Source organism: Crotalus tigris, unplaced genomic scaffold (genome assembly GCF_016545835.1).
Source record: "Crotalus tigris isolate CLP2741 ecotype Arizona unplaced genomic scaffold, ASM1654583v1 scf7180000023830.6690815, whole genome shotgun sequence".
Lineage (NCBI taxonomy): Eukaryota > Metazoa > Chordata > Lepidosauria > Squamata > Viperidae > Crotalus > Crotalus tigris.
Window position 1 is genome coordinate 638,690 of NW_024100214.1, and position 13,772 is coordinate 652,461.

At 38.4% G+C, this 13,772-nt stretch overlaps 1 protein-coding gene across 1 annotated transcript in view; it reads left to right on the forward strand.

Annotated features, from left to right (window-relative positions):
* The window catches only part of DCC (DCC netrin 1 receptor), a 450,546-nt gene that overhangs the window by 161,520 nt on the left and 275,254 nt on the right, over positions 1-13,772 (forward strand). The window contains exon 4 of the mRNA XM_039322125.1: positions 5,217-5,373. Within this exon, the coding sequence (XP_039178059.1) occupies positions 5,217-5,373 (157 nt within the window). The remainder of the gene's footprint in view (positions 1-5,216; positions 5,374-13,772) is intronic.

Here is a 13,772-nt window from a genome sequence, read left to right on the forward strand (position 1 = left end):
TCTAACTGTCAGGAAATTTCTCCTTAGTTCTAGGTTGCTTCTCTCTTTGATTAGTTTCCATCCATTGCTTCTTGTCCTGCCTTCAGGTGCTTTGGAGAATAATTCTGATTTTATCTTGTAGTAGAATTTTCTGTGTTTGTGTGTGTGTGTGTTTGTGTTTGTGAATGGGTGGATAGGCACCTTCAAGTCAGTTTTTTAACTCCTGGTGACTGCTTCATTCTGCTGTTGTAGCTACCTCAAGTATAATTCAAGTCTTCATGTAGTCAGTTTTCTGACATGGTCTACCTTGTAGGTCTGACAGGAAAGACATGTTTACCAGTTACTATGGTTTCTCAGAACCAAATACTTTCCTCTGTAACAGGGGTGTCAAACTGCTGGCCCACGGGGTGGACATGTCATGACGAAAACCATGCCCACCCCATTGCCGGCAATGGGGAAAAAGCTCCGATACGTCATGCGACATCACGTGATGTCGCGAGTTTGACATGTCTGCACTATAGTATCACTATTTCCCTTTCCAGTCCTTTACATTAAATGGATAAGTGGGATCATCAACTCAACTGATAGATTTGTAAGTTCCCTTCATATACACTATATTCAAAACCTATAGTAATATGATTGGGGTTGTTATTGGAAGTATTATTTGACCCAACATGGATCATAACAGTGGATTTTGTTTTATCATAACATTAATCCATGTTCCCATAATATAACACTCTTCAAAGCTGATGGAATCAATTGAGATATCCTTGGTGCTATCTGAGCTTGATTGTTTTCTTGCAGACATTTCATAGGTAACTTCATCAATGCTAGCTGCCACATGTTATTTCTGTTTTCATGGAGATGAATCACCAAGTTCCACAATTCTTCTCTTTGTCATCTTGAGGGGTATTACAAATATATGCCATTCGTTTTCAGGCAGGAGCATAAACATTCATTTTATTAGGAATTCTAAATTCTGCACAGGTTCCTCTTTATCTAAACAACAATAGGTCTCCCCAGCAATAGTACAATAACAGTAGTTGGATTGACAGGGTCATCAAAAATCATCTATCAGTTTCCATGACTGGAGGTGGACTTGAGGCTTGGTTGCAGGTAATTCTGGTCACTTCGTTATTATTTCGTTTCTTAATGAAAGTTCCTTTGGTGGGGAAAACAGTGTCAATCCATTATTATTTTCTCAGGCAGTGAAGTTAGCCAAGTATAAACTCTAGATTTAGAGGAAAATTCCACCAACAATTTTAACTGCCAAACTCTTGTTAACGCTTCCTGTCTACTGCTTCAGGATGCTCATTCCTTGAAAATCTTTTTTTGTTAGGTTATATTGAGAAAAAGCTACACAAAGCATATTTGCTGATTTTTTAAAAATTGATTGTATACTGAAATCAAAGACAGTGCCAGGTCAGCTATCTGTCCTGACAAAGTGCATTTCAGAGGAACTTTGAAGTATGAGTGAGTTCTCCCAAGTAGAGGGGTTAACATCATGTTGACCAGCAACAAAGAGAAAAGCTTCTGAATAGGAAGGTGAGTCAGCTTCTACTTACCTATGATCGTAATTTCTATTGGTCTCCCTTTGTTAAGGCTTAACTTACTTTCAGCTTCTATAAATGGATTTGATTTGAGTATAGTTACAAATTAGGGCTAAATACAAGATGAGGATTATTTTTAAAAAACTTAGGACAAATCAGGAGTAATAAACTATCTTTTTACTATAAAAAGAAAGGAAAAGATAGGGGCTGGGAAATAAAATCAACCTTGAGTTCATCTTCACTCCTGGATTCTACACGAATATGTTGAATTGTCCATATAATTGGTAATACAGAGAAGTGGATAATAATTGTCTTTCTCTCCTAACAAAATGCATGGTATATTTTTTGTTTTTATCAATAAAAGAGAATATTGGCAGCCCAGGATGGAACTGTAGAGTCTTTGGTGCTCTTTGAGTTTGGTTGTATGTTTAGTTGCTTGTTTCAAATCTACAATCACTTGCAATGATGATACTTTTTAGGTAGATCATGAAATGTCTGCAAGTAAACAACCAAGGTCAAAGAACATCAAGAACCCCACAATTTTTTTTTTCATCAGAGGAAGAAATTCTGGATTTGCATTGTCTTTAAGTTATACTTAGATTTATTTTTACTTTTTAATGGTACTCAGAAAAAAAGAACTTCTGAATTCATGACCTAATTCTCCAATCTCTGTGATGCACAGATTGAGAAAATTTTAATCTTCCCACAGGAAAAGATTGGATTATAAAATTGACAGAGCTGACAGAGATGGCAAAACCAACCAGTTTGGACATGAGGGAAAAAAACTAAAACTTTTTTAAAAGAATGGAAGCCTTATATGGAATTTTTGCTGGAAAAAAAAAGTGACCTGATGATTTATTTTTAGAAGATTAAAAAAAGTTTAAGGAAGGAGGGAAAAGAGTAAAATGGCAATTACTTGATGGAAAGATCGGTAGAAGTTAAAATTCATGGGGGAGGGGGTGTCACTTTACTTTTTTAATTTCCTATCTTTTTTTTCTTGTTCTTATTTTTTCTAAAAAATATTTTTTCATAATTTTATTATATTATGAAATTCTAAATTCTGATGTGAATTCTAATAAAGTGGTATTTTTTTAAAAAAAAAATAAGGCAATTTATCAATCTCACCTTTCATTATTTGCATACATATAGTCAAAAAAGGAAAGCTTTGTCCTTTCACACAAATACTGAACTGCTAAAAATGGAGTCAGGGAGCTGTCCAAATAACATCCATTCTAAAGGTATATAATGTTAGTTATAACTTCTGTCTCCCAAGATGAGTAGAATAAAATGTCTCTTGCTTATGGATCCTTTTGATATCTATTTTCTGAAGGTAGAAAGAGAAAGGGAAGTACAACTAAAAGATGGGCCTTCTCTATTGTAGCCTCTTCTTCATAGAATATGAAACCTTTCATTAGGCTTTAAAATTTTGATTGTGTATACCTGAGCCTGGGGTTTGGAATGTGTTAAGAACCCCATTTTCTGGCTTTACGATAGTTGGTTATTTTTTGTATGATTTTATTGTTTGTAACTATTTTAACTGTTTTATAGTTTTAGAATTCTAAGCTATCCAGAGTCATTTGGCTGAAATGGGTGGCTATAAGAAACTGAATAAATAAACAGATACATAAAACATAAACTTGTGTTAGAGTCAACACAAGGGGATATTTCTCTTCCACCCCTCAAATTACCACCCACCCTCATATCCAAAGGATTCTCAAAGTCTTCAGTTTATTTGCTTTTAAATGTTTACTGTTTTTTTTCCCCACTTCTGATCACTTATGCTGCTAGGAAGCCCCTTAGCCTATAAAGATGTGCATTACAAACTTCATTCTTACAACTGTGAGCGTTTTCTCAAATATTGCCCCTGTTCGATTGCTTACTTGTGAAAATGAATTTATTTCACAATATTTGAAGAAGTGTTCATTTTAATGCCTTGTTTTCCTTTATAATGTTGTTCTTTTTTAATTTTTATTTATCATTTTGCTTCTGTGGTGTGATGTTGCTGTAGCTCAGCTAATTGTGATGTGCTTTCATCTTCAGACATTTGCATGCCATTAGTTGTAAAACTGGGAAGACATAAGAATGGCTAAGACATTCCTACTCTTTGAATTCTTAGGAATAGAACTGTCCCTGTTTTTAAGGTGTAGCATTGGTATGATGAGTATAGTCCTTGACTTACAACTATTCGTTTAGCAACCATTCACTATTACAACAGTTGTCAAGGTTCCGATAAACGAGACCAAACAAATCAGAACTCCGAGGCTAGAGATTTCCTCAAAGAACATGTTAATTGGCTACATAGTATTGGCACGGTCAAAAGTAAAACCAAGTCTGAAGTTTCCTTCAAAGCAGTGTTTCTCAACCTCAACAACTTTACAATTTGTGGACTTCAAGTCCCAGAATTCCTCAGCCAGCATGCCGGCTGGAGAATTCTGGGAGTTGAAGTCCACATATCTTAAAATTTCTGAGGTTGAGAAACACTGCTTCAAAGAGAGACAATATTACAAAATTGGACTTCCCACCCCATTGCTTTGCAATCAGCTACGTTCCCCAATAGAACAGTTTGGTGGCTTTTCTCACAAAATGCTCAACCCCCCCCCATCTAATTGACAGAAATGACCTTGGTTCGCATGAGACAGTGAAATGTTTAGACTAGCAGAAATCTTCCATACCCCCTCCCAATTCTGTGGCAACGTAGAACGGGCAAGATGGCTGCAGCCAGGTTTGTTGTAGAGGTGACAACAGGACTGAAAAAAGTAATCTACAACCACCCTTGAACTTGCAGCATCTCCATGACCATATGATCAAAAATCAGATGCTTGGTAACTCACAGGTATTTACAGTGATTGCAGTGTCCAGGGATCATGTGATTGCCATTGGCAACTTTCCCAAGCAGCTTCCAACAAACAGTCAATGGAAGAAGCCAGATTTGTTGACAACTGTGTGATTCACTTAATAGCCATGGCAAAAGAGGCCATAAAATTGGGCAAAGTTGACTCATTTAACAATCACCTTGCTTAACAAAGGAAATTGAGGTCTCAATTATGGCTCTAATTTGAGGACTGCATATATTTACCTGTAATGAACTTGCCAAAATCCAATCTGGTTGAATACACTTATAGAAATGTTGGGTTACGAACGTTTATATTCCCATTTCTTTCTTAAAAGAAACTGTGGTTTAATGATCCCAAATGTAAAATTGGCTAATAGTTTTATTATAAACAATGAAAGTAGCACAAAAGAGTGGGTAAGCTTATGAATGTTTAAAGGGCTACTATATCTGCACTGTGGAATCCAGAAATCTAAATGACAACCTAACATGCAGGTTTGTCTTTCTGGGTTGCCACCTAATATTCAGTTTTTTGCAGCTCAGCTCTGGTAGCCCTTCTGTAAAGAATTCTTAATCAGAAAAGTGAGTTAGAAAAAAGAGGAGGATATTTATACAAAGGCTAATCTATAGGTTTGTAAAAAAAAATGAATTGTTGATGCATTTAAAAAAGAGGTTTTATGGCTAGTTTTTTTTATCTCTTTCTCTCTCTTTCCCTGTGTTTATCCTGATCACAGCTGATTTATCTAGCCCTGTGTTTTCTGAAATGTTACTTGTACCTATGACAGCGCTTCCCACCCACCCTGCAACTCCTACACCATCTGTCCGCCTGATGAATTCCTCTCCTTCCCCTTCTTTAGCTATTCCAAGTTCCAGGATCCTTCCCTCTGCTCCCCGAGATGTGGTTCCTGTCTTGGTCTCCAGCCGATTTGTCCGTCTCAGCTGGCGCCCACCTGCAGAGGCAAAAGGGAACATTCAGACCTATGCAGTCTACTTTTCCAGAGAAAGCATCAAGAGGTAAGTCTGGATCATGCTAGATTCCTCTAAAGACACAGGAAGGCTTCTTCTTCACCAAGCAAATTCAAATTCTATGATCTGCATGAATGATATAAGCTGAGTTGCTTAGAGTTACCGTAGTGATTGATGCAATAGATCAGTGTTTCTCAACCTTGACAATTTTAAGGCATGTGACTTCAACTCCCAAAATTCCAGAGCCAGCAATGCTGGCTGTGGAATTCTGGGAGTTGAAGTCCACATGCCTTAAAATGGTCAAGGTTGAGAAACACTGCGATAGATAGATAGATAGATAGATAGATAGATAGATAGATAGATAGATAGATAGATAGATAGATAGATAGATAGAGAGATAGATAGATAGATAGATATTTAGATAGAGATAGATAGATAGATAGATAGATAGATATAGATAGATGATAGATAGATGATGATGATAGACACACAGACAACAGAGATGATGAGAGATAGATAGATAGATAGATGATAGATAGATAGATAGATTTTGAATGTTTATGTGTATATTCTGTTTCAACTGACTACAAAAGATTCTCCTTCGCTGCTTTATTTTTAATCATACCTCTCATTTAGTTAGCATGTGTGTGTTTGTGTATGTGAAATGAACCAGAACAAAATATAATATGTGATATAAGAATGCTAAATTGTGGGAGAGGGTGGAATTAGGAACAAATACGATCCAGTGATGATGCAGAAAAGATAAATGGATCTTCAACAAATACTTAAAAGATGTAAAAATAGGTACTACACACACTTGAGGGGAGAGAGTATTTCAGAAGGTACGTCCCATTCTGGTAAACCCAGAGTGATGGTGCTCTGTGATTCTTGAAGACTTGCAGTGAAACCTCCCCAAATAATCAGTAATTGACAGTTTTGCAAAGGTAAAGATGCCCTAACTTCAGGGTCTATGTCATAATCAACACCGTGAAGTTAGGAAGATTAATTACATTTTCTTGAGCCAAATGAAATATGTGGATATATTCATAAGGTGTATACGGTTTCTCAGGAGGGAAAAGGATGGTTGTATAGTACATTGCTTTGAAATACTGTAATACCTTATTTTCCCTGAAAATAAGATTGGCTTTTATATTAATTTTTGTTCCAAAAGATGCATTAGGGCTTATTTTCTGGTTAGGTCTTATTTTGGGGAAAATACGGTACTAAATGCATCTGGCTTATAATCTTAACTAGGACTTATTTTTGGGGTGGGGCTTATATTACAAGCATCCTGAAAAATCATGCTAGAGCTTATTTTCTGGTTGGGTCTTTTTGGGGGAAACACAGTAGCAGAAGGAGCAACAGGTAAAGGGAATTGGTACTTACTCACTTTAAATGAGGTTATCAACACTGCAAATGATCTAAACATTGCAATATTAGCATTAGATGCCAAGGAGAAGTTAACAAGTAGTTAAGATAGTCTTCTAGTTTTGAAACCTCTTTATAGGCAAATAGATTAAAAGTCCACTAAGAGATAAGTGGCTATGGGAAGAATCTCCATCCACACCCATGCAGAGAAATCCCATTTGTAAAGACAAGCTAACTCAGCAAGGTCAATTTGTCTCAACCAATTGTTGAGGTGAAGTCAAGTGTCTCTTCATGATAGAACATCCTGCAGAAAGACGGTGCTTCACACAACTTTACCAATTGAGTGTTTTCAATAATTCACCAGTTATAATTACTTGTCCTACATCATGAATCTCTAACCTTGGAATCTATACCTGTCAAATCCATCAGTGGTAGGTTCCCTTCTGAGCAAAGGCTATATTGTGAAGAGTTAGAGATCCATCAGTGTTAGGATGGAAGGCAGGTAAAAAAGGGAAAGTGTGAACTTCAACTTCAACTCAGACGTAGTTGAATTCATGGCCATGTAAAATACTATCAAGTATTTTCTCATTGTTTCCATTCAAATACAAATCAAGTTCAACCTTGCTTAGCTTTAGTCATAGTCATATATTATGTCAATTATTTTGCAATGTATTTTTTAAAAAAATCTAAAGAAGCCAAAAAGTTTTCAATTATTTAAATCAGGGGTGTCCAGGCTTTGGAACTTTAAGAACTATGGACTTTAACTCCCAGAAATCCTCAGCCAGCCATTATGGGAGTTGAAGTCCACAAGTCTTAAGGGTCTCAAGGTTGAAAACTCCTGGTTTTTATAGTATCTTCTAATATAGATATATTTTAAAATTGGTTATGATTGTGGAGGGGAGGAGTTACAATGAGTGATTTACAAGTAACTATGCATTTTCATGAAATAATCAATAGAAAACACAGCATCTTTCCTTTGTAGAATCTACTTCTATAAGGCGTATCATCCTCCATTTAGCTAGAGGGTATAAACACTAAACATTGGACTTAAAATGCCACATTTAATTTAAAAATAAAACTTTGAAAAAACGTTTTAAGACTTTGTATGGTGGTGATGACAGCCTCAGGTCTTGTGAATTTTCAGGCTTTCAGCAGAGTTTCCTTTATTTTTCGTACATTATTTTTTTTATAAAAGAACTGTTTTTCCTTTATAATAATAGCGGATCTGACATTAACCTGAGGCATGCACGGAAATTGTCAGACAAATTACTGTAACTCCTGAGAACTGAATGATTCTTGGTGTTGCAAAAATAACAGTGATTTTGCTTCAGAATTGACAGTTTTCCCATGACTGGCACTGCGTCATTCTGTGACATGACTCCAGCCCTTATACATGCCTGGCTTGCTGAAGTCCTATGACATCTCCCTCAAAACTTATGCCCTCCAAATGTTCAGGACTTCAACTCCATCAGACTTAGTCATTAGGGTCAGTGGCAAGAGAGTGTGATTTTTTTTTAAAAGACAACCTATGAAAGCTTAAACCAATAGTGTTTAACCAACCTAGAACTAAGGAGAAATTTCTTGACAGTTAGAACAATTAATCAGTGGAACGACTTGCCTCCAGAAGCTGTGGGTGCTCCAGCCCTGAAGATTTTTAAGAAGAGATTAGCGAGCCATTTGTCTGAAATGGTATAGGGTCTCCAGATTCAACAGGGGAGTGGATTAGAAGACCCCCAAGATCCCTTCCAACTCTGTTATTCTGTTTTGTTAGATAGATACAACAGGTCCTTGCAGCTTTTGTTGACTTGAGACTAACTGCAGCATTCCTATGACATGGTCTTCCTTCCATCCCCAAAGCTTAAGTCTGCTTCAGAGATGAAGTAATGTTTTCCCCTTTGACTTGAATCAGTTATGGATGCCATATGATGACCTTAACTATCATTCAGTTGTGTACAGTCAGATAAGCCTGAGGAGATGGGAATCAATCGAGAACCGATATGTGGTGAAAGAGAATTCACGAAGGGTACAAATGTGATGAGAAGCTCTAAATCTGAACCGTAATCTTTTTTTTTCACGTTAAGAATTGGATATTAGGAAAAACTGGACAAAGGAAGAAAGGAAATAATTGAAATTAATTTAACCGAAGGAATGATTGTAGTATGTTTTCAAAAGGGAAAGTTATATATGAAAGGTGTTACAAGATAGATTAATTTCTGAATAGAATGGATAGGAAATGGATGTACATAAAGGAAAAAAAGGGATATGAAATAGTGAAAATAACTAATTTATAGAGTGGCCCAGAAGTTTGTGGAGTTATGCTAAATATACAATATTACATTAAATATATGTATATTTACAATATATACAATGTATAGTATATTAAATATACAATACAATACAATAAATATACAAGTGTTGCTGGACTTAACTGAATAATTACAGGTAGTCCTTGACTTATGACCATAGTCAAGCCCAATTTTTTGTTTGTAAGCAAGACAGTTGTTAAGTGAGTTTTGCCCCATTTTACGACCTTTTTGCCATAGTTGTTAAGTGCATCACTGCAGTTGTTCAGTATCGTGGTTAAATGAATCTGGCTTCCCCATCACTTTGCTTGTTAGAAGTTTGCCAAAGGTGATCACTTGACCCTGGCAAACTGCAAGTTTAAATATAAATCAGCTGCCAAATGTCTTGGCAACTTGGCAACTGACTCATATTTTGAGCACATGACCACAGGGCTGCTGCAACAGTCGTAAGTGTGAAAAATGGTCATAAGTCAGTACTGTTGTAACTTTGGTCACTAAACAAACTGTTGTAAGTCAAGGACTACCTGTAATTAATATAGTACCAAGCTGTTGTGAATATCAATGTATTTTAGCACAATGCATTCATTCAAAACCAATTTAGTCTAATACAGGGGTCCCCAATCTATGGGCCACGGTCCAGTGGCCAGTAAGCCATGGCCCACTACCTGGTCAGGCTGGCCAGTGTGTACGCACGTGCATGCACAACCCTTCACTTGTGCTAGTGCTGCAGCTGCAGGGCACAAAAATGGGCCACCGCCACACCTTGGGGCGTGAAAACGGGACACCAACGCCATGCCTCAGGGCATGAAAATAGGATGCCAATGCCATGCCTGGGGGCATGGAAACGGGCCACTGCTGTGCTGTGGGGTGCAAAAACTGGGCGCTGCTGCGCCACAGGGCACAGAAACAAAGCACTGTGCCACTCAAGAACAGGGCAGGGCTAGTGAGTATCATGCAGGCATTAGCCCCATATGCACACACGCACGCATGTAAAATGCTTCCCCCTCCCTTTTTCTCCGGTCCACCAACCGACAAAGATTGGTGACCTCTGGTCTAGTAGTTAAGATTTTGTTGTTAATTGCGAAGTCGTGTCCGACCTATCGCGACCCCATGGAGTAGTTAAGATAGCAGGGTAGAAATCAGGAGTCTGGCTGGGTGACTTTGGGACAGTCTCTCTTAGTCCACAATGCCAGGCTCAGACAACAGTCCAGTTGGTTAACTTCTGTGGCAATCAATGGATTAATTCTCAATCAATCAATCAATCAAAAAAAAAGTGGAACCTGCACTTATGGGGAAAATGCTAGGAAAGAAGGCTAGAGCATTCACTGTTAGTAAAATACAATCTATTATCAAATTATACTAACAGTGGGTTTTACTCCAGTTGCTTTTATGCCTGTTTTTTTATTGCCTAATAGGACAGGCCAACAATTCCAATATAAAATTAAATATAGAACAAGGACATTCTTGGAAACTTCTACAAACACCTTTGCTGGTTTTAAAAAATAAGATAATCTAGAATAACCCTACAATACTTTATTTAATGGCTCATTTCCCCAGTCTAAGAAGAGAGATGTAAAAATAATCTCTTCATCTAATATGTTGAATTATTGTGATGGAATACAGTAAGGACATGGATTCCCAGGAGGAAGGGGATTCATTTCAGAGGAGTGAGAGTCAATTCAGTTTAGATATTATATGCGTGAGAAAGAGGATAAAGACAGCTTCTCCATAATAGAAAAAAAATGGTAAGTGAGCACCTGTCCAGCCTAGACGAGTTCAAATCACCAGGACCAAATGGATTACATCCCAAGGTTCTCAAGGAACTGGCAGATGTGATCTCAGAACCATTGAACTATATTTTTCAAAGATCCTGGAGCACTGGGGAACTACCAGAGGTCTGGAAAAGAGCTGATGTAGTTCCCATCTTCAAAAAAGGGAAAAAATGGATCCAGCAAACTACAGACCTATCAGCCTGACCTCAATACCTGGGAAGATTCTGGAAAAAATAATCAAACAACGACTCAGCAAACACCTACAGGCAAACTAAGTCATTATTAAAAGCCAACACAGGTTTGTCAAAAACAGATCATGCCAGACAAACCTTATTGCACTCTTTGACCAAGTGACAAAATTAGTGGACCAGAGGAATGCTGTGGATATAATTTACTTGGACTTCAGTAAGGCATTTGACAAAGTAGATCACAACCTACTACTTGCTAAGATAGAAAAATGTGGGGTAGACAGCATCCCCACCAGATGGATCCGTACATGGCTGACCGGCCGTACTCAGCGTGTGGTCCTCAATGGAATAACATCCACATGGAGGGAAGTGTGTAGTGGGGTGCCCCAGGGCTCTGTTCTGGGCCCAGTGCTCTTCAACATCTTCATCAATGATTTGGACGAAGGGATAGATGGGGAACTCATCAAATTTGCAGACGACACCAAGCTGGCAGGAATAGCCAACACTCCAGAAGACAGGCTTAGGATACAGGAGGATCTGGACAGACTTGAACACTGAGCGCTATCTAACAAAATGAAATTCAATGGTGAAAAAAGTAAGGTTCTACATTTGGGCAAGAAAAAACAAATGTACAGGTATAGTATAGGGGGTACCTTGCTCAATAGTAGTAATTGTGAGAGGGATCTCAGATTCCTAGTGGACAACCATATAAATATGAGCCAGAAGTGTGCTGCAGCTGCCAAAAAAGCCAACACAGTGCTAGGCTGCATTAACAGAGGGATAGAATCAAGAACATACAAAGTATTAATACTACTCTACAATGCCTTGGTAAGGCCCCACTTGGAATACTGCATCCAGTTTTGGTCACCACGATGTAAAAAAAAGATGTTGAGACTATAGAAAGAATACAGAGAAGAGCAACAAAGATGATTAGGGGACTGGAGGTTAAAACATTTAAGGAAAGGTTGATGGAATTGGGTATGTCTAGTTCAGTGGTTCTCAACCTGTGGGTCGGGACCCCATTTCACGGGGGTCGCCAAACAAGGCTGTCCACCATTTTTCCCCCTTTTCTTTGGCCACGCCCCTGGCACCCGGTGATGTATAAGTGGTTGGGGGCCACCACAACATGGGGAACTGTATTATGGGGTCACGGCATTAGAAAGGTTGAGAACCACTGGTCTAGTTTAATGAAGAGAAGGACGAGGGGGGACATGATAGCAGTATTCCAATATCTCAGGGGTTGCCACATAGAAGAGGGAATCAAGCTATTTTCCAAAGCTCCTGAAGGCAGGACAAGAAGCAATGGATGGAAACTAATCAAGGAGAGAAGCAACCTAGAACTAAGAAGAAACTTCCTGACAGTTAGAACAATTAACCAGTGGAACAACTTGCCTCCAGAAGCGGTTAATGCTCCAACACTGGATGTTTTTAAGAAGAAACTGGGCAGCCATTTGTCCGAAATGGTATAGGGTTACCTGCCTGAGCAGGAGGTTGGATTTGACGACCTCCAAGGTCCCTTCCAACTTTATTATTATTATTATTATTGATCATCGCACAGTCAGCCAGATGTTCAGACTGGATTTGGCATTTTGTCTACCTATCGAGTCCTTACCCAGGACCTGGGATAGGCAGATGTGGATGTTTGATGGTATTACAGGTATCGTCGCAGGATGGAAGCAGTTCCTAGTAAGGCCGCCTTTTGCAATTGACTAATAGCGAATTTGTCAATGCCAATGGTGTTCAAGTGGTGCTCCAGTTGTTTTGGGATTGCACCCAAGGAGCCTATGACTATTGGTACTACCCTTGCTTGCTTTTGCCACAGTCTTTCTATTTCTATTTGTAGGTCTTTGTATTTTGTTATCTTCTCCAGTTCTTTCTCTTCTATTCTGCTATCTCCAGGCACTGCCACATCCACTATCCAGACTTTTTTGTCTTTCTTATCGACAATTGTTAAGTCTGGGGTGTTATGTTGCAGGTGCTTGTCTGTTTGAATTCTGAAGTCCCAGAGCAGTTTAATTTTATCATTTTCTATGACTTTCTCTATTTTATGATCCCACCAGTTTTTGCTTACAGGCAAATGATATTTTTTGCAGATCTTCCAATGCACCATTGTTGCTACTTTGTCATGCCGCTGCTTGTAATCAGTTTGTGCAATCTTCTTGCAACAGCTTACCAAGTGGTCCACTGTTTCTTCAGCTTCTTTGCATAGGCGGCACTTACTGTCTGTTGCTGTCTTCTCAATTTTGACTTTGTATGCATTTGTCCTTAAGGCTTGGTCTTGTGCAGCCAGAATTAGTCCCTCGGTCTCTTTCTTCAATTTTCCTGCTCTTAGCCATTGCCAGGTTTTATTATTATCTGCTTTCCCAGCTATTTTTTTCATGTATTGGCCATGTAGTGCTTTGTCTTCCCATGCCTCTATTCTGTTCTTCATTTGGTCTTTCTTGTAGGCCAGTTTGGTCTCTCCAGTAGTTAGTAAGCCTTCCTGATATACTAATTTCAGTGCATCTTCATCATTGTTCTTCAGATATTCTTCCAAAGCCATTTTTTCTTCTTCAACCATCTGATGTACTTGTAGCATTCCACGCCCACCTATTTGCCTTGGTAGATAAAGTCTATCAATGTCACTGCGTGGATGAAGGGCATGATTCATTGTCATTATTTTTCTGGTCTGCCTATCCATTGCTTTTAGTTCTGCTTGAGTCCAGTCCACTATTCCAGCTGTGTACCTAATGACTGGGATTGCCCAGGTGTTGATTGCCTTTATGGTATTTCCTCCATTGAGTTTGGATTTTAAGATCTTCTTCACTCTCTTGATG